The sequence below is a fragment of the Ammospiza nelsoni genome, chromosome 3 (genome assembly GCF_027579445.1).
Source record: "Ammospiza nelsoni isolate bAmmNel1 chromosome 3, bAmmNel1.pri, whole genome shotgun sequence".
Classification (NCBI taxonomy): Eukaryota; Metazoa; Chordata; class Aves; order Passeriformes; family Passerellidae; genus Ammospiza; species Ammospiza nelsoni.
In genome coordinates, this window is record NC_080635.1 from 50186849 (window position 1) to 50213226 (window position 26378).

General features: G+C 37.7%; 1 protein-coding gene across 2 annotated transcripts in view; it reads left to right on the forward strand.

Annotated features, from left to right (window-relative positions):
- PDE7B (phosphodiesterase 7B) overlaps positions 1 to 26378 on the forward strand; it is a 169593-nt gene that overhangs the window by 29930 nt on the left and 113285 nt on the right. For both annotated transcript variants that reach the window (XM_059467623.1, XM_059467624.1), the window contains one exon: positions 25100 to 25160. In XM_059467623.1, coding sequence (XP_059323606.1) covers positions 25100 to 25160 — 61 coding nt within the window. The remainder of the gene's footprint in view (positions 1 to 25099; positions 25161 to 26378) is intronic.

Here is a 26378-nt window from a genome sequence, read left to right on the forward strand (position 1 = left end):
TAGAGCCTGACTAGATAGCTGTCAGCTCAATGGGGTTCCCACCCTCTTCTGGAGAGAAGCTAAGTGGGGTCACTTCGCTATTTTCCTGATTAACAAAGGAACAGAGACACCAAAGAATACTGCTGTGTTGTACAAGGGCTCCAATTGTTTCCCTTTTTTGTTTTTTCCCCCCCTATTGTATTTTATAGATTTTATTTTGCATTGGTTTTTCTGCTACTGGCCTGGAGCCTATAAACTCCAGTGCTTTTAATTAGAGAAAGTTCTCCATGTATAGATAAATGTGGCAGAATTGTTTTCACACAGATTTATAAACAAGTAGTCACATGAAAGCTCACTGGCCTGTTACAATCTGGATGATTTTCTTGCATTCCTACTTAACCTGTCCTTGAATGTCTGGTAACAGCACTCACAACTCCCTTCCTGGAAATTCTGTTTGACAGACAGGGCTTTGACTCAAAGCACTTCTCCTGCCTTTACCCTGCTTTTCTCAGCTGCTGTGGGCAGTGGGTTTCTGCTGGGATCCAGTTTCCCCTGCCTTCAGGGATTCAGCAAAAATCTGGTGCTGTGAAGTGTTTCTCCTCTTGTACATTATCATTTCTTTACTCCTTTATCCATCACACCAAGTTAGTGTCAGAAAAATAGGATAGGGACTACTTTATGCCTCTGATAAATACCTATACTCTGCAGCATTATTTTGGTACACCCAAGAAAATATTTTGCTGAAATTTTCATGTTGGGGAGGCACGCAGTTTTGGATACCTCACCTCTAAGAAATATGTCAGACAGATCTACTTCCATCCAACATGTCTGTGTTGGAATAGTGAGAAAAACAGGCAGTCATACTTGGCTGAAAAATGTTAACATCAGAAATATCTAAAATATACATTATTTTGTTGCCACCAATTCTTTGTCAGAACACTCTTCACTAAGAAGGAAACTCTATTGCTTCAGATATTTTAAATGGGAAATGAACATGTCTTGTAGAAAACAATGTAAAGTGGAAAATAAACAGGTTTTTACTATTTCTCAATTAATATGTTTTAAAATTAACCACAAAGTTCACTTATTTTTTTCCACCATACCAGTTATACTGCTAGAGGACTTCTGCTATATAGTGACATTTGTTTATTAAGGCTCCTTAAAGAAATGCTTAATAACTCTTTACCAATGTTTAATACTTGGTGGTTATCTTCTGCATGGACAGGGCTCTTTTTGCTTGAAGTTTTACAAGTTTTCATTTAATCTGTCTTTGTACAAGTTAGAAAGATTTTTCATCAACATTCTATTTTTCTATGAAAATTATGCTTCATGGTTACAATCAGTTTCCACGTGTAAAATGTACATATTACGCTCTTATCAAGTGCTCCCCATGTTTTCTTTCTAATATGGGAACACTGGCTCTCTAACATGCTGTTTCTGCTACTAGAAGGATAAAATCATAAAATGAAATAATTTAGGTTGGAAAATACCTTTAATTCTATGTCAAGGTTCACAGTCAATAAAAAAATGACAGATCAGGTTTGAAATCGTATGCTATGATTGCTTCTTCCCAAAACTAGATGGAGTTTGTCCAAGCTGTGCTGTGCTCAGGTGGGAAGTGGATATGTTGAAATGTTGAATAATTTTTCTGGCAGGCTTCATACTTTGTTCTCCAAATATTTACTATAGAAAATTTTTAGAGCTGAAAAAGCAGCACCGGCCAATTTATAAAAAAACAGAAGTATTCCTCTGACAGCAGGGCTAAACTAGAATTAGAAAGCATTAAGGATGGGCAGTAGTGGGAGAAGTCCTTGTAAGGCTAGACTGGGAAGAGTCTTTTTTGTAAAGTTCTTAGAAACTTTGTAGGAAAAGTCTTCGAAAAAGATTGGGATGAAGGGCTTTAGATCACTTTTCAGCCCATGTCATATTTTAGCTATCCCATATCTTCATTTTAAGGGGCAGAAGAATTGTTTGTTCTTTTACCAAAATGAAACTGTGACAAATAATGGGGTAACCTGGTACTGATAAACATAATATCCCACTTACAAGTTTGCCCTATTTGTTTTACTGTTAGGCTCTATAAACTTTTGAGATTATCTAAATTTAGGAAAAAAAAGTGTACTGTATATATCTGTTCGTATTAAAAATGTATGCAAGAAATGCAAGTTGTTTCTGTTGAGGCATAATGTTGCAGAATGGATTAGTTTGCAAACGCCATGTGGACAAAATCTTGACATTTTTATGTGCTGAATATTCAGATTCTCAGGTATCATTATTTTTAATTTAATGAATAGGATTTTCTTTATATTTGATTGACAGTTTTCAATGCCTCCTTCTACACAAAGCAAAAAGAGTTTTATTAGGGACCAAGGGGAAGGTATAATTATAGGAGCACAAGTCAAGATTAGAACTGCTATTTTAAAGAGAAGGTGTGCCAGATAAGGCTTGCTGTGGTAATTAAGTCCACAGCCACATGCTCTGCAATATCCTGATGATTCTTTTACAAAGCATCACTCTGGCATCTTGGCCAGCCAGATAAGGAAATCTCTGGTTCTCCTAGATGACTGATCTCTAGCAAGAAGGAATCTGGAGGCTCTGCTAGAGATAGAACACAAGTATCAGATGTACAGGGCATATTACTTTATCTGGTGTAGCTTGTTTAAAGATAACACCTGTCTTTTTACCTTCACTGTGATAAAGTAAATTAGTTGTTTATCTCATAGCTTTGACTAATAATCAGTGTGGTCATGATTTGAAGCTGTTACACCACAGTACAATTTGTTCTGACAAGTTATAAACAAGGCAGAGAAATATACAGCCTAGACATACTTTGAAGTGGTGTCATGGGTCTCATGCTGCAGTGTAAAACCCAATTTGGAGAATGGTGATGACACTATCACAGCTGAGGAGATCAGTTAATTTTAGAAGATGATGACAAGTACCTCACTGAGGTGCATTTTGGAGGACAGGGGTGAATAGTTTGTGACTTACCATAATCATGCCTTCTTGGTATCTACACTGTTTACCCTAAAGGAAAAATTCTTTCTGATTAAGTCAAGTTTCAGGAGATCAAGAGCAAACTAAAACACAAGCAAAAAATGTTTTCAGAAATCTAGGTGTGATTTCAATGAGTTGCCACACTTTTTTTCCCCCAAGAGTTCCATTTTGATTTTGGATTTTTGAAATTCCATTTTTGCTTCCATTTAGACAGGAAAAAAAAAAGATAGAAAACCTGATGTCTTCTTCTTCTTCTGTCTGTTTTTGGTTTTTTCTTTTTTTTTTTCATCGATAAATAAAGGACAGATATGTGCTAGCAGACATAATCCCATATGCAGATGATTCTATGAAGCACAGGTCCTAGCTAGGTCTTTTTTTTTGTGAAACCTCAAGGGTGACCAAATGCAGCTCATTTTTCCAGCACATCCTTCTTGGAACTCCACAGCTTTAACTTGACTTTACTTACTTGTGCTCATCTCTTTTATTAATAGATCAGGTCAACTGTTTTGGTAAGAATGAGCAAATACCACTACTGTGGAAACTAAATTGTTAACTAGAATTGCGGAAAAATTGCACAGCAGAAGCTTGCAAAGTCTTTTTGGTGTATCTCAACAACATAAGTGCCTCATGATTATTGGCATATCTCCCAACTTCCAAGATGTTGTTAGTGGCAAACAAAAGTACAGTACAGCTTTATTTTGTGGAGCATCTGCCATGCAAACATGCTGTCACAGGCTTTACACAGTAACACATATGCAGTATTGGAAATGCAAGTAAAACAATGTTTTAGCAGTAACATTTTAGTTTTGGTGACAAGAGCTTTTTACAGCATCTTTTCCAGAGAATAACAGCTTTGATTTGAACAGGGTCAGCTGCTGAATACTTCAGAATGGCAGTAGTCACCTTTATTCCTCAGTGGGTTTTACAAAATTTCTTTTCATAGGGATTGTGTTGCTTATATTAACTAAATGTCTGGGTACTGTGTGACCTCTCTTTCCCATTATTAGTAAACAAACATTCAGGAATTTTATATTTTAGTGACCCCTAATTTATTTCTTCCTAAATTATGTATCTCTCTGCCTGACTCTTAAAATCTTAAACCATTTCCATAAATGCAGCTCCTTAAAAGTTGCTAAGGAACTGTTCAAATGGCTGCGTTGCTCACAGCTGTAATGACTACTTTTGCCTTCCTTTTATGCTGCACTATTGTTTTGCATCTGAATCTTCCCAAAGCATGGATTTCTAGCAGAAGAATATCTGAAAGCATTACAAAATCAGACCTTTTTACTAGTGAAAAGGTCTGATTCTCTTAAAATTTTTTTTGAGGTTTACAAAATCAAGCCAGTTATGAACTGAGCCAGCTGAGGCAACAGCACTTTCAGATAGCAAAAAAGGATAAACAACAATAAAAGCGTCTCTTGAACATCATTGTTTTCACAGGCTTGTGTACATACCTCTGTCCAAGGCACCTAGTGCAACTCCTTTTACTTTTTAATTGATCCTGTCTCTGTTGAGATACAGAAAAACTGTTTTTATATAAGCAGGCCACTGACATTAGACCAGCATCACTGCTCTATTGAAGCCAGTTCTGTATGATACTATGCTAAGAACAGTGATTTGGTCTGTGACAGACTGACATCTCCTACCTTCCCAGCCTCCAGACAACATGCACTATGGGGTATGGATATGCTCCATATGACCATGAATGTGTTCTTCTTTGCCTGGTGCCTTTAAAGATTCAATGGGCCAGGGCCAGGAGTGAGAGTAAGCACAGATCTCATTCTTTATGATTTGGGCAATGGTGTTAGGAGGCAAAGGGATCTGTAGTCTTTGCTTTCTGGATTGCTTATATTTATTGGTCAATATCTATTTAATGCAAAATACAGAGCAGAGTCAGAAATCTGAATTGCAGCCTTTCCTTTGGACAGTACCCTTAGTGACAATGCCCTCAGTGAAAAATGCTGCAAACTTTTTCTTTCCCCACTGCAAACCAGTCTGACTTGTTGTTACTTCAAAATCAGTGCACTCCAGTAGCTTAACAGTGTTTAATGCCCTAAGCTGGACACTAGCTAAAGTAAAAGAGGGGGCACTCACTATTTTCATGCCTTTTGTGGCACATTAGGCAGCCACATTGCTTTTGGATGCTTCTTATCAAATAATCTCTATTATATTATTGTATTAAATATTAATATTAAATTAGAAATTGATATTAAAATATTTAATATATTACTATATTAAATTATTATATTATTAAAATACCTTTATTATGTCAGTGCCTTAAGCACAGACCTTTAGGGCATGTGGGCCCTAAGGTGCATTCCAGTTCCCAAATGAGATAGTCCCACATGAGACAGGCAGGGATTTTCTGGAGATAGCTCCATATAGTCCAGTAAGACCAGCTCTTAAAATCACAGTAATGAACAAAGCTCTAAAAGGTCGTTTTCATCAAGTTTTTTATTTTTTCACCACAGAGAATACCTCTGTTCAAAGCTGGCCCGGAAGATAACTCCCCTTTGCCTTCCTTTCCATGTTCAGACCTAGAAAATTTTTGTTCTTTGAGGATGATCCAAGTTCATATCAGGTTGATATGCACTTGTCAGCACACCCTTGAAGACAGGCAGCAAACAGTTTAGTGATGATAAATGTACCCAGAAGTCTATCTTTAAGGAGAGGAGAAAAGTTGCTGTCTAAAACTTATGGAGCAGAGATTTTGATGATGGCATAATCAAATATCTGATTTTCAGGTGTCCTACCTTAGCAACTTCTTAACATCTGTGGTCTGCTGCAATTTCATTAAACTAAATTAGAGGACATAAGTTTCTGGAGCAATTTATGTTAGTTTATGTTGATGTTCATAAAGGAAAAATATGAGAATCAGGTAGAGGAGATAGAATAAAAACATCTAGGAACGGATGGAGGATGACAGTATTGGGAGAAGGTATAGCAGCCTATAGAAAAGGGAAACTAAAGGGAAATAATTCAACAGACAGAACTGGGAAATGACTGCAAAGCTGTGGAACAGTGGGAGAAGAAATGTGGCCTATACAAGAATGAATGTGTAACATTATCCCAAATAGCAGCAGTATTTTGAAAAAAAAAATACAACCAAACCATTAAATTCCTAGATAAAGTATTTTAAAAATGAAGGACCTGATTTGCCTCTTCTGCATATTCAATTTAACAGACCTCTAAAATCAAAGGCAAATAGCATATTTGGTCTAAGGAAAAAAAATAATAACAGAGGAGAAATACTAAAAATTAAAATGTTTAGGGAGAAAAGTTTGGACACTTTCAAAATAAAATATCCATTTGCCCAAGATTTTTTCTATAGCCTGTTTTGGTAAAGTTAAGAAACACTGAAAATATTTTTTAGCAATGTGTTGTCAATATGCATATTCACAATCCATTAATTTATCCACTGTCTCACCAAACTATACTATTTTCTGGAAGTATTATAGTCCAAAGAAGGAGGGACAAAGACTGGTGCATGTCATTATCTGCAAAGTAAGAATATCTTTCTCTATGGATATAGTTGTTTTTATTTGTGTTTGTGAGCAACTATTACAAGAATATGCTTATAGAGAATATTCCTTAAAGGACAGCAGCTGTGGGCAAGCAAACTTTCTTAGCTATTGTATTTTCAGTAACAGTGGACATTGCCTAGATGCCAGATTGCCAGATTATTTCTGATCCCTGCGCATACAACTTCCTTTGATCGCATACCAAGATTTCTATTTTAAAGAATTTAAATTTTCCCAAATTATGAACAAATCAGCAAGCAAACATCTATTTAAGCATGACTATATTTCTGAAATTAGGTTTTGTTACTCAAGAGTAAAAATTTTACTACTTTTCTAAAGACTCTCTACAGCAATTCTTTCTATATGCCAGATGTATTCTTCAAAATTCTTTTCTTATTCTTAAAAGAAAACTCAGCTTTGGAAAGAAAAAATTATATCTTATGTGTATTTTAATTTTTAAGAGTTCATATTTCCTAGGAACAAGATATTCTTTAATAATTTCAAAGTTTCTACAAGTATTTTGTCTTTATTTATATTCTTTTTGCCTTCCTTTTGCATCATGTTCATTTTATTGTGTCAATATCCCCACCTTCATTAATGGACAGATCATTCCAACTGTAAATATGAAATAGCAACAGACGTCTTTACTGATTTTAATAAATGAATTAAAACAAAAGCTTTTCTGAATATTTCACCATCTTAACTTCAGAAACTGTGATGCCCATAACTAGTAAAAATAATGTTAATTCTAGCAGCACTGATATTCTTTTAGGGTAGAAGGATTCTGTAAATGCCAAGTGTAATGATTAACAATATAAGAACAGATATGGAGAAAGCAAGCTGGGTAAATGAAATGTTTTCTAGAGTATGGATCAAATTTTACACACACTATTCAGAGCAAATCAAACTAAATTCATACTTCTGCAATTCTGTTAATTCTGCGGTGTTAAATCCAGTGTAAATTTAGCTTCTCTTTTGTGCCATATTAGCTGCCATCAACAGCTGGCATTGTCCTAAACTCTCAGAGGAGTAATAAATCCTTCTTCCAAGCACTTGGCCACAAGGGGAGGCTTCTCCCTCTTGTTCCTTGCTGTAACCCTGAGTGTAATTTTATAGTGATTTCCACCTTGAAACTTGTCTATGAGGCACCACTCTCCCACCAGCTAAAATCACTTGGGCTTTCATGAGTCCCTGCTAAATGGGAATGGTACAGTGGATTTAAATGCCAGGAGTTGGTAATTTCCTGGAGAGTAACCTGGCCATGCTTACTGGTTTTAAAGCACAGGAGTGTACATCACAGCATCTGTAACAAGAAATAACAGAGAAGGCTGCCTAGTGTGAGTAGTAATGAAACTGGGGGGGGACAGCTCACACCTTCGGCACTGTATAGTTTCAAATTGGATTTGGACCAGTCTTTGCTCCTGTGCTGAGAGCATTTTACAAGTGCACGGATGCCAGCAACAGGGGAGCTTATTCTGACAGTAATTGAGCCAAATGGCCTGAACAGGAGATACATGGAGATTGCAGCTACGTGTCTGCCTAGTTAGACTCCCAGGATTCAAAAACCATAGGCCAGCTTTCTGCAATTTCAGCCCTTTTAATGCATTTGAGCCAATATAGGCAAGGTAAAATGGAACTTTAAATTGTAGGATATTTTTGTTTTCTGGAGGGAATGGTTAAGGCAACTGAATTTTTGTCTCCCAGCTCTCATGGTTACCCAGGGAGGAGCAGGGTTTGCCACTGTTTAATAGGCAGAGATTTTTCTTGTTGGTCTCTTTGAGAGCTGTCAGACAGAAGTGTGCAGTCAGTGGACTATGATGCCTCTCTAAGACTTCCTCCCAGCTGTCTGCAACAGTAGCAATATTGTGTCCTGCTTGAACAGCCACCATTCACGCTAGATGGGTCTGGCTTTCCCCAATTGCTGGGAGCCTGCAGTGAATTCCCCCGCACATGTGCATAAATATCACTGTAGTAGTCACTGTTACAATTCAGTAACAATATTTGCCTTAACAATGCTGTTTTCACATATATTTCCTAAGCAGTTTCCTTCGGAGCTAAAACCATCCAAGGTCAGTCAGGTACCTACATGGAAAATCCATGCCAGTCCGTGTGCAAGGGCAGCAGCCATGCCAGGGTGTAACATGAAGCAGAAAACAGCAGCCACTTGTGAGCCATCTGTAAACAGCAGTCTTACACAGGGGCCCTTAACACGCTTTACACCAAGGAAATAATTAATTAATCATGAGGCTGTGCTACCTAAACATCTGAAAAGCTCCCAGAGGAGCAAACAGAGGCACAGGAGCCCAGAGCTCTATCGCCTGTTCCATCTCCACCTCGGTGCCTGGCTCGCTTCCCTGCTTTTCATGTGCCATGCACTGCTCTGCAAACATTACTTTGCAAACATTATGTAGGTGGGCCTCACAACATCTCTGTGAGGTAATTAAACAGAGAAACCTCACACTGCAAGCAGGGAAAGGGAGGCTCTGAGCTTGGCTTTCTTGCCAGGCTTACAGGGATAAGAAGTTTCACAGTAATATAGACAGTTTCAGTGCATTGCTGTATTTTAGCAATTGTGAGGACTGTGCTGATCTGTGGGGTTTGATTTGATTCACAGCAATTTCATCATCCCAGGGTGGACTGGGTCTCTCTCCATTTTTCACTGTGGCCTGCTTTGGAGACTACACAGAATTTAATATGATGTCAACTGCTTTGTGCCAGTAGGCCAGAAAGAACTGTCCCTGGTATCACAATTTCTAAGATAGCCAACACCTTAATGTCCAAACTGGGAAGTTCAGAAAACAATTATGTTTTAGTAAATCTGTGCAGCTAACTATTTTCCAGACAGTACTTTGTCTTTAATGGACGTACTGATCAGATCCAAAAAACTGATGTAAAAGGACTATATAGCAAAGTATTAATTTGTGATTATGTTTGAAACTACTTTCCACAAAAACATGAATTTAAATTCTTTATTCAGGTCCTTAATCTAAATTCTGTTCAAAGAGTGGTCTGATCTGCTGGTGTCCACCTCTTCTGTAATCTGGAGCTGTTGCTGTCAGTTACTTTGTTTACTCTTCAGAAGGCGGGGTGAACATTGTGAACTGAAGAGCTGGGACTGTAGCTTGCTCATGTTTTCACACATAAATTCACATTTGTTCCTGTACGTACTGTATGCAGGGCTAAACATTTTCCTTTCTGTTTCAATAAGGTGCAAAGAGGTTTAAAAACATGTTAACCTCTTCTAGTTTAGAAGGAGGGCAAGATATCTGGTAATTTTAGTGTTCTGGAAACAGAGACCACTGATGTGACAGGCCAGCAACAATGTGTTTCTTCGAAGGCTTGATGATGCTCTCTCTTTGGGAGTAAAGCTGCTTTATTGTGACGATGCATGGGATAAAGAGTGTTTCTGGCAGGCTTTGAAAGTATTAGTGTTTTGGTATAAAGGCTATTGGTGTTCTTTGTTAGTAATCTCTGCAGGAGGTGAGGTAACATAGTTCATTCCTTTTTGCTGAGTGACAGATGTCAGGTCTCCCAGAGGTAAGATATGAGTTGCCAGGATTTGAAACAATAGTTAGACAAAATTTTCAAACGTGGTTAGAAAAAGCTGTGGAGATACACTTTTGTGACTACTGTGTTGTGCTTGGTCTAGCTATGGAGGGCTGAGCACTTTTTAAAAGAAGCCTGAGTTTTCACTGTGCCTTGCGGTTTTGGCAAAGATTGTTGGAGAACCCTCTAACAGCATACTTTCCCCATTATCTCTTCTCAAGCAGTCCTTACACGCTCCCAATTTTCCCTTTTAAAATATCATATTAATCCTTTATGTAGCTGGCTGGTGGGTGGAGATACTCATGTCCTGGACACTTGTGGTGAAGGCCAACAGAGGAGACAAGGTTGCACTATCTTGTGTTTATTTTGTGAAAATGTTCAGGAACAAAATTATAAAATATTTATTTTATGTATTGTTTCAAGTATTATGTAAAACCAATAAAAGTAAGTTGAAAGAAAACATCAGCATTTCTGATTTTAAATATCAAAGGACAGGAAATTCTCCATCCTTGATTTTCCATTGGGATTATAGCAATTTACTGTTTTGAAATTCCCTACTTTAGTGTGATATAATGTGTAAAGGATAAGCAGGATCAGGATGACATTGAATTTCATCTTTGTTTAGTTTCAGTCAGACCACTCATAGCTATCACACCATTGTAAGGTGACATCCGTAAGCTTCCAAAGATATCACAGCCTAAACACTTTTTGATACTTTTGGATTAACATCCTTTCCATGGGAATGACACACTTTTAATCTTATTCCAGGCTTCTGTGTTATTACAATAGGCTTTTTTAATCCCTTCTATACAGTCAGCAGATAAAAATAAATGTGTGATCAAACAATATTGAATCTCCATGTTGAAAAGGGGGGTGAACTCAGGATAGAGCTGTCTCTCATAAAGCAATATAACAGTGGGAAAACGACCATACTTCAAAATACTACCACACTGCCCATGTCATGTTTGGAGATGTTGTTGTTAGTGAGCACCAGCAAAAGATTTCAGTACCAGCTAAGCAGAGACAATCTAAACAGAGGTGAACAGTCAGCCTTGAATGAGGGGCTAGGTTATCACAGTAATGTCCAGAAAGCCACAGATGTGTCATGGCTTTGATTTTTGCTGGACATTCAGTGCTGAACAGGACCTGTTATTTAACTCATATGTGGTTAAAACAATGGAAGACAGTAGTTTTGTTTAATGATGGTGGTTTAGGAGTTAGGTGTAGAGAGGAAAGCTGCCTTTCTGCTCATCAGAAAAGCAGGGTTGAGTCTTGTTTGGGATCTGAGTTGATGGCTGCTGTCTCTTTTGGCAGCTGTCTCTTCTGTCTGCACAATGGGGGATGCTGAGTGTTTTCCACATCAGTCCCGTGTCTGTGAAAACTGGAATTTCTAAGCAGCACTAGCCCAGATGTCAGTAGACTTTCTAATTTGCTGAAACATGATTTCCAATGGCCAGTCTGTCATCTGTAGATCAATTTGTCAATGGCTACTCAAGTAGCCAACTTCCTGTGTTAGAGAAATCTAACATTTCTGGCAAACTATTTTTTTTTTTTTCATTTACAGAGTCTAATTGCAGTGGATGTTTCCCAATGCACTGAGGAAGTAGGCCCCAGACAGTTGTGAAATATCACACTAAACACAAGAAAAACATTGAAAAACCCACACAATAACTTTCTTATTCTCCTCTTGGATTACTGTACATCCAGATGGGAAGATTAGTTTTACTTACAGGTTTTTTCAAGTTTTTGCTTGGTGATTGTTTTCAAAATTGGAATCTCTTTGGTTTCAGTTTTATGTCCTGTTACAAAATCTGATTTTTCTGGAAACAGAAATTTCATCAGGATAAACCCTTCTGTGTTTCCCCTTGATGGGATTCCTCATACACATTTTTGTACAAATCAAATCAGTTTAGTGCAAAATGAATGTGTCAATACAAAATACAGCATAGACCATCTGATCTGCAGTGCTGGCAGTGCTGACCCTCTCCCCACAGTTCCCTTTGCTGTCGATGTGTGATGCTGGCTGCTGCTCCAGGGACTCATCGGGTGGTTTTCAGGTGGGGAGGGAGGAGTGTGGGGTTGGTGTGTGTGGTCATCTTTAGATAAACAACCACTGCTGTACCAGCCAGGGTTTTTACTCCCTCTGCAGATCAGAGTCAAGCAGAGCCTCTCATGCTGACCAAAATGTTACCTGTATGTGCTGGATTTACTTGCTACAGGTTCATAAGGAAGAAAATGCTCAACAAGCACAGGACTGTTTTGATAACTATGCTCTTATGTCCCCCAGCTGCCTTTGAAGAATAAAATCTTCAGAGTTTCTGATCTAATGTGACATTTGTTTTCAAAATATCTCCCCTCAAATCTGATTTTTCTGGCCCAGGTTGCTCAGTTGCTTTTGTCAGGTGAGAGTTCTCATCAGTGGGCACCATTAGCTCCTGTATTTAGTCATCCATTACTCAACAAGATAAATGTAGTCATGCTGTTCATGTAAGAAAGAGCACACAGAATGACAGGCAACTGGAATGTTACTCCCTGCTCTTTGAGTGGGCTGGTGACCTTTAGCAAGTTTGTGTAAGCAGTCCTTTCCTCCTTTTCCCATCCGTACACTACCTAATTGGAAAGTCTTGCCTGCCTCAAGGGTAACGTTTAATAATATTGTAAATAAAAACAGAACAAAAAATTGAAAGAACGAGAAAAAAAAATTATAAAAATCACAAGAGACAACAGCAAATGTTTTTCACTTGCAGAGACCTGTTAAAAACTCATTACATTGTTTGTGTCAGGCTCGGCATGACAACTGCTGTAGTCACTTTAGGCAGTAGGTCAGCATTTCATTGCCAGCATTCAAATAGGAGAAATGTCGCAGCATCCATAATACAGATTTGCCTGAGCAACAAGAGTTTACATCCTAATGCAAATTTCATATGTTTCCATATCAATAGGGGGTACTTCAGAACCTCCTTTAATTGGAACCCAGCACATTTCCACTCAAAAACTTGTTTGCACTGGACAGCATTTTCACCTGGGTTATTAATTATGTAGCATAAAATGAACAGCACCTTTAGATTTTAAAATAAAGTCAGCAAAGATAACTAGATACAACTTTATTATTTATGTATTATGTAAACTCCATTTTGAAAGAATTTTTGAAAATGCTAGGAAAGTAAGTTTAAAAAAAGCTTCTAAGATCTGTAAAGAAAAGCCATTGCTCTTTCTTGTAAAAATTGTGTGGATTTACCATTTGCAATATGTGCAATTTTATCAGAGTCATGTGGCTCGGGTATATTGCAATATATGGGAAATGATGACTCATTTGTAAAGAACGACAAAGGCCTGCCATATGTAAATACAAAAGATACCATAGTAATGTATAAATGTTTCCAAAAGAGAATTCTTAAAAAGAAGTGCTTTCAGATTCTGGCAAGCAAAGTGCTTCTGCTCCTTGCTCTCAATGACTGCACTGCACTACTTCTAAATGTGCCCCTGCTTCCCACAAAGTACAATTTACTCAGCAATCCTTACCTCCATGAAATTGTAACTGTATTTTTATGCTTCATTATAAGAATTGTATTTTATATACAAAGGTCTGTAACAACATAAAATAGGAAAATGGGAAACATTCTTTTGCTCACTGCTTAATCGTTTTTTAAAGCTGAGAGGAAATAACAGGATTTACCCCTAGCTTCAGAAAAGGTTTTCTCTTTACTGTGAAGGAAATGGCATATTTTCTTTCAGCTGTTAGTGGGCCTCACAGCTGTATTCTGCTATTCACCTCATACTCTTCCCAAGTGGTTAATTAGTCCTAATAATGGTGGCCATAGCTGTATTAAAAACATCTTTTTAATTCCTTCACAAAAACACAATTAATTTGGAGTTGTTAAAAAGTCCATGCTGTCCTTCCTCTATGAGCAGACATTCTGGATATCCCACATCCCAGTGAGACCATTAGCAGCGCCCTTAGCTCTGCTTCCCTGACAGCCACCTTACTGTCATGTGGCAACTGGGAAAACGTTTTTCCAGCTGTGCAGATCCAACCTCTAACACTCAGGATTAATGATTTTGGGGTCCAAATGTGCAGCCAGTGTTTACACTAAGAATCAGCTAAATCATTCTAACTGCATTTGATGATGACTTAGGCTGTTCTCTGTAATCAGATGGGCTAAATAAATAATTTTCTCCAGAAATTTGTCTCTCCCTTCCTTTATGAACATCTAGAAAAAAATCAAGAGCTCAGTTCCCTCAAGTGAGATTCAGAAAAGCCCACCATAGTTTTAAATATTATGTACATGTTAAATCCTGGGAGTTTTATAAAACAGACTTCTACCAATAGAGGGACTTCATTTAAAGAAATAACTTAGTAAGACATTCAGTATCTTAGGAATTGTTTGAAAATATACAGAGAGGATGATTTTTCCTGAAGCCTATCATATAAAAATTGGGAATTAAAGGAAAAAATTCAAAACCAATTGGTTTTGAATCCCATCTTTAACATAAATACCAGATAGCAGTCACACTTAAACAGCATGAGGCAAAACCAAACAGATCTGAGAATAAAATCTTCTGAGAGCAGAATTATAGCTAATGAACCCAGTTTTCCCTTTGGGGGACCAGTTAAAGAATAAACTATGTATGGCAGGTATTAGTCACAATGCTTGATACACCCACTGCAATAAACTCAGCTGTGTGGTGTTAAGATTGGTAACAGACACTGAAAAGAGATGATGCCATGTGTATTAGTCAGAATCAAATTGATTTATACTAAAAATGAAACGGTTTGTGTGGTTTTGTACGGACAGGTAGGGGATATATGGCAGAAACTCCGCAGTGAAATGTTCACCATGTTGACTTTGGCAGGTAAGAGTGGAAGGTGTGAGCAAAGCCAGGCCAAAAGGCAATCTAAGATTATTCCCATGACAACAGAGGTTAACAGGTTAAATTTCTTAATTTTACAGGTGAAGTACAGTTCTCAGTTTTCCCCCTGAAAAGCAGTATCCACTTGGATAGGGAGTAACAGCAAACATGCCTTTGCCTTTTTTACAAAATTCTTGAGGTTTACTAGTTACAGCAGGAAGACAGCTCTTCAAGAGAATAAATCCAGATGAAGGGAGGGAACCATGCTCAACTGAGTCCTTCTCTAATCTTCATTTAGATCCCATAAATAGTAGGTGTTGTCATGTCTTAGCAAAGCCTAAAAGAATAGTAACTTCTATATTTTTCCTGTTTCTGTTACAAAGAAAGCCAGTTTAGCACAGAAGCATTTTATGAAATTAATTCATGTCCTGCCTTTTTTAATAATTATGACCTTTCCTATATAATGGGCTTTACTATGTGGTATAGTTAAAATGTGAGGTAAAGTTTTCTACTTTTCTACTTCTTTTTTCTACTGCAAATGCAGTTGTTAATAATCAAGTCCAAAATATTTTAATGTTTTTTATTGATGAAAACTTAGTAAGAAAACAAAGACTGGCAGATAAAATGCTTGCAGTAGAGTGACTTTAGAGGTGTCTTATCCTCCAATATGATCAGGATATTGTTTGGATTATACATGGAAGTGAACTCTATAATAAAATTTCAGACTTGCTTGAATACCTGCTCTCAAAACAGGATTATGACAGCAATTGCAGATAGTTTTGAAGCTATGATGGCTTTATTTTCTCTAGACTAGAGATTGATGGCTCTAAAAGACCTTGAGTGCAGACCAGGGAACATTTTGTTCCCATTGAGTGTTTTTGCTGGTTTTTATTCCGGTTGTTTCTGCAGTCTAAAATAAGCCTCTTTAGGATGAAAAGCTTGGACAATTTTTGTAAAGAGACTCAACAGGCAAATCACTTGGGAAGGCCTTGGGACTGCCAGAGAAGGAGGAAGATACCTGGGCAATTAATTCCTTGCATAAACTCCTGGGCATTTCATTCCCTGTGTGAACTCCTACGATGAGTTTTACCACAGTAAGAGAAACATTTGCAGGTACTTTGTCCTTTTCTTTTACCTTCTCAAAGGTAAGCATGGATGTAGTCTTGGCTAAGAGATTATAATCAGAATCTGTTCAGAAGTGAAAGAAAAGAGCAGCTTTGTGCAATACTTGCCAGCAATGCACCTATTTAGAACTTATGGTTCCACACATAAAACAAAACAAAACAAAACAAAACAAAACAAAACAAAACAAAACAAAACACTCTGCTTCTGGGAATTATTTTCAGGGAGAAAATTAGTCTTTTTAGAATTACTCCAAAAGACTGCAACCTTGGAAACAGTAGCTAGTGTGTCAAAATAATGTGGATTTTTTGTATCTGAAATATGTTCACAGGGATTACTGCAGTAGCATCTAAGTATTTCCTTATAATATAATGGTATTTGTATGGCTCCAGATGTTATTAATCCCACTTTGAAAGTTGACAAAGAGACATTAGTACCAATGACTCTTTCTTTTAACACAGAAGATGTTCTTCCATGATGTCTAATATGACAATTTTTGAAATGCAAATTTTTCCTGTCAAAACAACACTTGCTGTTTTTTAGCTCCATATGTTCTGCAAATAGAAACATGATGTATGCTGGCTGTACTTGAGTTTACAAAAGCCATGTTTTCAGTGTTAAGGTCACTCAATTTTTTGGTTTGATTTCCTCTTCGAAACTGCAGTGATGTAAGAGTATCACAGAACCACAGAAGGGGTCGGCACCACAGTGGGTCACAGCTGGTCCAGCCTCCCTGCTCAAGGATATCTTAGAGCACATGGCACAGGATTGAATCCAGAGAGCTCTTGAATGTCCCAGTGAGGGAGATACTCAATGAATATTACACATAAGTGCAATAGGCACTTCTAATGAATAGCTATGACTGTAGAAGCATGTGTTAACAAGCTATATAGATGCCCATTTTTACAGTAAGTGTTTGGTAACATGCTGGACACGTGCCCACAAAATTTTGTTATTGGGCCAATTTTGCAGAACTATTGAAGGTAGCACTTATATATTAATATTGCTTATAGTGGCAAAAGAGCTTAAAAATAAATACAATGCAGTAGAGCTCAAAATGTTTGGAAAGCATAACCAGGAGCAAATTTGGGAGTAAAACTGAAAATTGGGTCAATTCAATGAAAGTTGGCAATAAACCCAGGAGATACTGTGTGACATGAGCTATTCATGTTGTGACACATTGAAATCATGTGAACAGCTAATCAAAAGCAGGCCAGTGGCCATCCTTTGGTGGTGTCCTCTTCACACAGAAATTGAGCCCGGGTCTCTTCAGGGCATCATGGGGCCTCCAAGTGTTGCAGAAAGGACTTTGTTCGTACAAAATTATATATATTTTATATATTATAATTTATATTTTATTTTTAATATAAAATACAAAATTTTATTTGCCCAGTTCCCTATGGATGCCAGCAAAGTTATCTTAGGGAAAGAGCGAGAGGGAGAGTGAGAAATGAGAATGGGGGAAAGGTCCCTTTTAACAAGATGGCAGATTCTGCAGTCCTTTGGCAACTGTCCTTGAGACCCAACTACTTTCAGACCCAGGCACTGTGTGGTGCACAAGCAAGGAACGAGGGAAAAGTATTTTCCTGCCTTCTGCCTCTAAGTGCTGTTTTCACTTCTGCTGAAGCTGTCAACTTGACAAGACCTTCCACATGTGTTTTCAGGTTTGTTTGATGGCTTCTAGCTCTCTCCTATGTGGTTTCTTTGGCCCAGTGCCAGTTCTGCTACCTAAGTGTGCCAGAAAGTGAATGAAAGTGGTGGACTCGTGAACCCATTATTTAATTGTTGGTATGCTTTTGGCATGGGTTGTTCTCACCAACCCCTATTCCTTAAAAATTTAGCCTCAAAAGGGTGAAACAGGGCTGCCCCAGTACATTCCAATGTTTTAGGGAGCCAGGAGTGCCCAGCTCTTGAGAAGCAGGTGGCCACTGGTGCCTGGTGCTGCTCAGGAAGCCGTCAGAGACACAGACAGTCACGATAGGCAGATGCCTGCGTCAACTCACTGGCACTCAGTCCTCCTGTCCTTCCTGAGACTGTGCTTTTGTTTGCAATCCATGCGCTATGCAGTGGGCACACACAAACGAGCAGGTGCCAAAATCCATCCCACATTGCTCTGAACAGCCTGAGGAGACTTTTCAGGAGGTTCATTCTCCCACAGACCTTTGCTTATTGCAGAGTGTGGTGTGTCAGCTGGTGCTTCCAAGGCTTTAATCCAGTAGATAGATGGGAATTGTGTGACAAAAACGTGGTTGAAATTGAGACCTAAATTTTCACAAATTAATCCCATCTTTTCCTCCCATTACATATTTGAATAGAAAGTAAAAGTTAAAATGGCTGTGACCATGGAAAGCAACTAGGAGAACAGTCCAGCTCTACAGTTCAGAGAAGGAAAGATAATTATGTGGTCCAGGAAATGTTTTAAATATAAAGAACTTTGATGTTTCACTTCAGAGCAACAATAAATAGAGAGAACATATTTGCCTTTTCCTTAATATTGATATTTTCCTCCCATCTTCCCTCCTACTTAAAACTCTTTCTGTTGTGGGAGGATCCATTAGGTAATCTACAGATGTTTTACATTCTTAAATGTAAACTAGAATATGAATTGTAATACAGATTCATCCCATGAGGGTAAAAAAACTAGTCAGCTCTTTAATGTTTCTTGGATGATGGCACCCCTTCAGAACATGCCTGAAAGTTGTGCCTCACCCGTTAATGCACACTCGACTGTAACTTACTGCTTAATAAAACCCAACATTTTTATTGCTTAGCAATTCTGGATTTGGCTCCTGGTGTCCCTGTTATAAACACTGAAAAGAGGGGATGCCATATTAAAACACTGACAGATTCCCATGGGGGTCAGGGCTGCTGGCGCCTCCCTAATGAAGTCACACGCCGTTAAATTTTTTTTTCCCCTTGACTCAAGGAGAAAACAAAGCAGTTAAACTGCTATATCCATTTTCCAGCAACATTAATCCATTTCAAACCACTCTTAACCATATTAAATCACAGGTTTGTGATAAAATGAACTGCCTAAAGGTTCACCTCGGGCTATTCAGCCCACAAACAAGATGCTGACTACTGGCAGCAATGGGTGGTTGGCAATTATTGCTCAATTTAGTTGCAATTACTTAGTTTGCTGTGTCTTCTGTTCAGACTAGCTGAGGGTCTACAGCGTGGTAGATTCTAGAGTGAAATGCAGTGCCTGGGTTCTGCTGGAGATTGGCAGTGACAGTGTTGAAATGTTACTTGAGCAACATGCTTTAATTTCTTGGAGGGAAGAGAAATGTTCCCTTTCAGTGGGAAAACTTGGAAAGGGATGAACTCTCTGAACAAGTCTGCCCAGATATAGCTATTCAACTCTGCAGAAAATCATCCAGGTGTTTATAGAACCTGAATTTTCAGTTTAAGAATGCCTCAATGCTGATACTAAATAGGGAAGCTGGAAACTTTCCCCGTGAAATACAGCACAGTTGCAATAGTTGCAATGTAACAATAGCAATTTGAATAGCAAAAAATGTAGCATTCTGGCTTCTAATAGTATTTTAAAGGCTGTCATCAGTATGCTGTGATTACACAATAGTTGCGAGTGGATGGAGATAGACATAATATGTGCCAGTTCAAAGGAAGTGTAGTTTTTTCAGCCCAGTTTAGTGAAACCCTTAACTTGCCTAATGTAGGTCTAAATTTTCAGGCGAGTATAAGATTTTATCTATAATTATTATGGGAACTGTTACTAAGTCCTTGGGAAATAGTACGTAACACCAATCACAGTTTTTTATAGATCTTGGGAATTTCATTAGCTGAAAGATTCTAATAGTGTTTGCTACCAATGAGAAAGTTTATACATGTAATTCTCAAGCTGTATTCATTATATACATGCTTCATGTAAGAAAGGATAAGTTTAATTATTACATAATGCAGAGTCATCAATTCCAGATCACATGAATAGGGTAAGCTTTTGCAATTACTGTCTTCAGAAAAAATTGATCAAATATGGATGTATTAAAATATAGTGTGATATAGAGAAAATGAGCTTTTGTCTCGAAACAAATAAAAACAATGGTTTTATTTCCTTTGCTGAGGCCAACAAAAAACAATGGATAAAGATTCAGCAAAACACAGAAGTATCTGACATTTAAGTGAATCTCAAGATTACAGAGTATCAGTAGGGAACTTCCTTGTTTAGCATAAAAATTGATTTAATCAGTAGCAGATGTTATTACAAGGCTTTTATTTTGGGGGAGGTAATAGCAGAAAGGCTTCAGGTAAGAGACATTACACACCAGTCTGTCTTTGTAGCTTCCGTACTTCCTTTTGTCCCCGCCAGAGAGGCAGAAAGGGAAGCACAATGCCTTGGACATCCTACAGTTCCTGCGCTCTGATAGTTTATCAAGTGAGTCAGCCTTAAAAGGCCTCCCATGCAGCCTGAAGATGAAAGGCATGTGGCCTGACTCTCTGAAATACTGCCTCTAGATTTCAGCTATTTATGAGTGGCCTGTTGTTTTTATGGAAGTTTGCTGACTTACAAAGCAGCATTGTTTTTCACGCTAGCAGATTTTACATCAGTAATCCTTAGGCAAATAGAATGATGTTTTTACATATGAGAGAACATGATTTATGTACTTTTTACAGGTAATGGAGAAAGGAATGTAATAGGAAAACAGAAATAGGAATAAGACTAGCATTTTCTTGCCTCTGAGAATATCCATTTATTCATAAAAGCATAGAAGCTTTTTGCTCTGCCTTAAATTCCTTTAATCAGTTGTGTTTATATCTTTTAACTCTACTTTCCTAAGGAATAAGAAATTATATGTGGTACTCAAGAAAGAAAGAAAGAAAGAAAGAGCAAGCTCTTTCACCACACTATATTGTTATATGGAATCTACTTCCATCTACTATTGATAAGAGCAAAGCATACTAACTGAAGGTTACTTTAAAAAAAGAAATCAATAGATCCTTTAAAAATGTGCCATCAGTGTGCAGTTAACACATCTCCTCTGTTTGGCAGTACAATAATCCCTGTCACCTCCTGCAAAAAGAAAATGATCCAATATTTATTATCATGTTTGGTTGATCATGTACATCAAGTACCTTCCTGATTATTGCCATGTTGGAAGAGACATGTGTTGAGCACCATACTCAGGACATGCAAAACAAAACAGATTAGAGTGAAGAAGCCTGTAATTATGGTTCCTACTCCAATAACCTTTTAAACTGGCTTTAAAGAACTTGGTTATCTGCAGCTTAAAAAGGTCAAAAATTACACATGTTCAAATTTCATGCCAGAAAAATTCCTACTATATTTTAAAAACACTATACAATCTAACAAGATTAGAATAGTTAAATGCTAGATCAGTGTTAATTATATGCCTTTAATAAGTAGAAAATTAACATGCCACTTACTGCAATTTTCATGAAAAACACTTTCAGACATTTAATTGCTGAATTTTGTCATAGAAAAGATTTAGACCCATTTATTTCAATTACTTGATTTGCATCTTCCTCCTTAAAATGAGTAATGCATTAGTTTATCATACAGATAGAAGCTGAATAGCATGACTTCAAAACCAGTTTTTCCATAGGTAAAACTAAGAGCATATTCTGTCTGGGGTATGTACACCCTGTTTATTGCCACATATCTCAAATCCTCAAATGCAGCTGGTGTGAGCCCAGGCATGCTGGAAATGGAAACCCAGCCTATGAATGATCACGTAACACCAGAGGAGTAACCTGAGATGCATTACTGCATTAGTACCCAGAGTAGATTTTCCATCCATTCTCTGCATGAGCTTTTTCCTGCTAGTTATGCCCTGCTGTGTTGCAGTTTTACTTACACTGTTTGGGTACAGGGCTTCTTGCAGATGGCTGCCCATCTTCCTGTGCACCCCTCATCGTGTCTTGCTGAGTGAGCATCCCTCTCACCTTGCCTGAGAGCGCCCTGCTCCAGCAGAGCCTCTCTCTGCAGAAGATGGTGCCTGTGCCTTTTGGGGTTCCCCTTTGCTGACAAGTGGTACCGGGCCATCAGAGTCATCCAGGCTGGTTTCAAGCTCTCCAATTTACTTATCTTCCTGAGTTCATGCCACATTTCTTCTGAATTCCATGTCCTTTTGTCCCTATTCTCATTTTTCACTTTGTTTTATTTTAAGCTCCACTTTCAGCTGCTCCATGATTCAGTGTCTTTTCCATGGGGACATGTAAGTTCCATTCTAGTTTACTACATTGCAGCTTGTGTAACAGGCTCAATATCATGTCATGCATCTGATCTCAAAAAAGGGAGTAGAGAGTAGGTAATTGATTAATTAATTTTCTTATATAAATATAAATATTTTAAAAATTCACATATGTAATGAGCTGCAGGCTGTACTTCTATGTGAAAATGCACCTCTATTACTGAAATATTATTAACTGAAAGCACCTATGCTTTCCTTTGCTCCAAAAAGAAAAAAAAAAAGATCTAGTCCAGAGTTCAGTTATTCAAAGTATATGAATGTACAGTGACGACTTGGAGGGTTGAATTTTACTTGTATTTACCCATTTCTTGTTAAATCTGACCAATTCAAAACACAACAGTTCTTTTAAGATTTTCAACAACAAAGGCTCTCACAGTTCAGGGAAATTGAACACTGGTGGTATTATTTTCAGCAGTGCTGCCTCTGTAAACTCACAGAGGCAACATCCAGGATTGCATATAGCAGAACCAGTCCAACCAATACTGTACTGGGCCCAGCCATGAAGCCCAAACTGAGATTTAAAGTATCCCAACTCAGGTATGCCCAAGGTCATTCCTCCTTCTCTCTCTCCTTTCTGACTGGTTGAAACGAAAAAGTAGAATAACCAGCATCTAATGTCAAATTCCTATTTCTTTTCCCTGATAGATTCTTTATAGCCAACTTAGACATTTTCAGGAGGGAATGAGCAGCTGCTGTAAGATTAGTTTGGAAATGGATTGGGTCTGGAGAGACTTTTGGCCACATCTCACAGTACCAACCATGATATACAAGCAGGCGGAACAAACATAAATGGGAAAAGGAAGTAAGCCAGTCCAGGAAAAGGGCAAGGAAGCTTATCCAGCCCTGGAAGGAATGCATAGTACTTGTGGTAAAGTCCCAGTTTAATCCTAAAGATTAAATCTTGAAATCATTCCTCACTTCTTGTTCATGGAAAACATTTGCTAACAGTAAAAATGCACAAACAACCCTATTCTGTGGATGAGCAAAAGTGAGTTCCTGCTGTATTTCTGTGCCATTTTACAAATCCAGGTTTTAAACGGGTCCTTTTTGACACTCTGAGCAGTTTGGTAACAGTTTATTTTTCACCCCCCTGACATGTACCTATGAACTTTTACTAGCAACAGAAGTGAAATTGCTGCAGAAGCTCTTTCTCCTGGTATTTCCAGCTGTAAGTGGTAGCAGTGAAAAATCTCCTAGGCTGACTGTTGTAACATGATTTTCAACCACTTCTGTGGCATAAAGGGAATTCAGATAAGGCTATGAACTTGTATACAGTTATCTGAATCTTACTTGCGAAGTTTTCGAAGTTCATCCATCATTACAATGGATCCCATGTGATGTTATTTGGCTCTGGGGAACATTAGCTGTTTTCCCAGTTTCATAATGCTAGGACTGGTGAGTATTGTTAGATATTTTAAGACACCATTTGCCAGCTTGAAATGTGATGTTTATATAAATATGTCTGGGATATACAGTACCTCTGAGGGACTGAATCAAAAATAACCAAAGGTTTTCACAGAGCACCATAATTCCAGGGGTGAAGTGGGCAGTGAATTTTGACGTGCTTTCTACCATCTGTGTTTGTCTAAGTATGCTTTCTTGACAAGAAGCAGCTGGGAGACTTCGGTGAAAACATGCCTATATTTTAGCATTTTTCTCAGAAGAATAAATATCAAGTTTCTGTTTCTCCTGACAGTGAGCTGGCATAAGAGCATTTGTAAAATTAACTTTGAAATGCAAGGTGTTGTTTTTCTTTTTCATTGTTTCTGTAGTATGTGCTCCCACCTAGGAAGGTGAATACAGGCATCTGTTTGCTCTTTTTAGATGTAATGATATATTAAAAGACTGTGTGGGATTTTTGTTTGTTTATTTGTGTTTATTTCAGTGTGAGGGAGGTGAAAAGTTTTTAACAATAGTGAGTTCCAAATGTGTTGTTCATTTATGAAACTGCTGCTGTGTTTCATTTTCTTTGATGTTCTGAGGTTTTTTACTTACCTGATTTGTAGGTTTTAATATTTGCTGCAATGTCATCTTTTTAATGAAAAAAGCAAAAAAACCCCCAGTTCTAACAATTTCACCATAGGTGCTGAAAAGGAGACAGTACATAAGAGAGAGAAAGAAAGTGGAGAGGAAATGGACAGCTCTCAGTTATTTTTCCAAACTTTACTCACTCTGCTTTTATTCCCATTTGGTCATGGATACCAAAACCTTAAGTATGTAGATAAGGAAGTATAAACCCCTTTTACCTAGAAAATTTGAGGCCGTCCTTAAGCCCCTCTCATGAGCTTTGAGTGTAGTGATACAAAACTGAATCTTTTATGTAGCAGCTAAAGAAACCACCACTGAAGTTAGTGGGATCTGCCCACTGATTGTCTTTAATTGAAACTGGATCAGACCCATAAGCCACACCAGTTATGTTTGTCCTGGCAGCTAAACTGACAGGTCTGTCTACATAAACTCAAAAATCATATCTTGTGTTTAAAAATGTAACAGTTCTGTATTCTGATCATAACTCCAATGATGTTCCTTGATTGGGAATATACAGGGACACAATCATCCTCAATGATAGAGGCAGACATCAGTCTTAGCTTAAGACAGATCCAAAGGCAGTAAGACATTACCTAGAGTTTTCCTCAGCAAACACCCTGGAGAACAGTGTTGACCCATACTGACACATTTGCAACAACCATTTTTTTCTCACACTTTGGCTACTTGCAAAGGCTTTCCTTTTTTATGTTTTTGCAATGAGTCTTGAACATCTTTAGTTCCAAAGCATAAAGAGAGGTATCAGAGGATGAGGACAGGGGTTTTATCACTGAGACTAATGAAATATATCTGTTTTTTCCCCAGAGGTGCGGAGAAATCTCATTTGATAGTCCTGACCAGAATGCCAAATGTGTGCGCATGCTAGGTAAGGGTAAGAATCTCTTCTTTTTTTTATTCAAGTGTATGGATATGGAAATAAGTTTAATTGGGAATTTCTTCTTAAAAGTACATGATAATGACCATGATGATCCACAATGGCATTTACACAGCGCATCCACATCTAGTCCTTATGAATATATTCTTTGCAATGAACTTTCAATTATTTAAACAAAGCACGTATATTCCAGTAGTGTCTATATGCATAGATGAAAATATAGCAGTACCAACACTGTAATTGGAAGCTCTGATGAGCTGAAGTCCAGAACTCATATTCAAAAGCTGAAAATCTGTACTTCTAAAGACAGTATTAATTCCACAAGCATGTATCAAAAGTCTCTAAAGCAGACCTTCAGCTGCATCAGTCATGGAAATTTCAGTCAATGTGATTTTACATATTTGCACTGGGGTAACTTTGTAGAAATTCATATTAGAAGTGCCTATTCTTTAGAAACAATGCAGAAATATTCTGCTATGTTTCACTAATTTCTGTGACCAATTTCATTGTGGTTGTGTGTTTCACCTACAATGCTAGTACTGAATCATTAATAGCATGGCTAGTATCACAGTGAAAGGCAGGGAGTAAGTGTCTAAAAACCTAAGAGATAATGTTTACTTGGAAAAAAAATGACATCACAGAACACTTCCAGGATTATGCCTTAAATTCTGAAGATCTTTGACCTGCTAAGGAAGAGATAAATATATGCTGTAAATTAGAGTATTGCATCTAATAAAGTGAAGACTGAAATAGCCACAATTTTTAAAACTGCAACTGGCAATGTCGAGGAACTTAATTCCCATCTGGGTGCATAGCTGTGCTCTGTAATAACAGATTATGTGGTTTGTTGTTTAGATTCATTAAATCCTATTGTCACAACAGACTATAATTGCTGCAGAGAAAATCTGTCATGCTTGTAGTGCACAGGTCCCAATAGATGAACTGACACAATGGGCCATAATGATCTGTTACATCAATGATCCATGGTTAGGAGTCCTTAATGGAACAAGCTGACAAAAAAAGATACACTTGTGATCCTTTATCATGGCAATTATAATCTACAGTGTAAATACAATTGAGTTCCTAATACTCTAGTTCTAAGGAAGTTATATCCATGGAAATGTTATTATGCATTAGGGGAAGAATGGGGGATGGGAGAGAGGAGAACAAAAAAAGTCCTTCTGAATGGGTTGGTTCATCATTTCATTT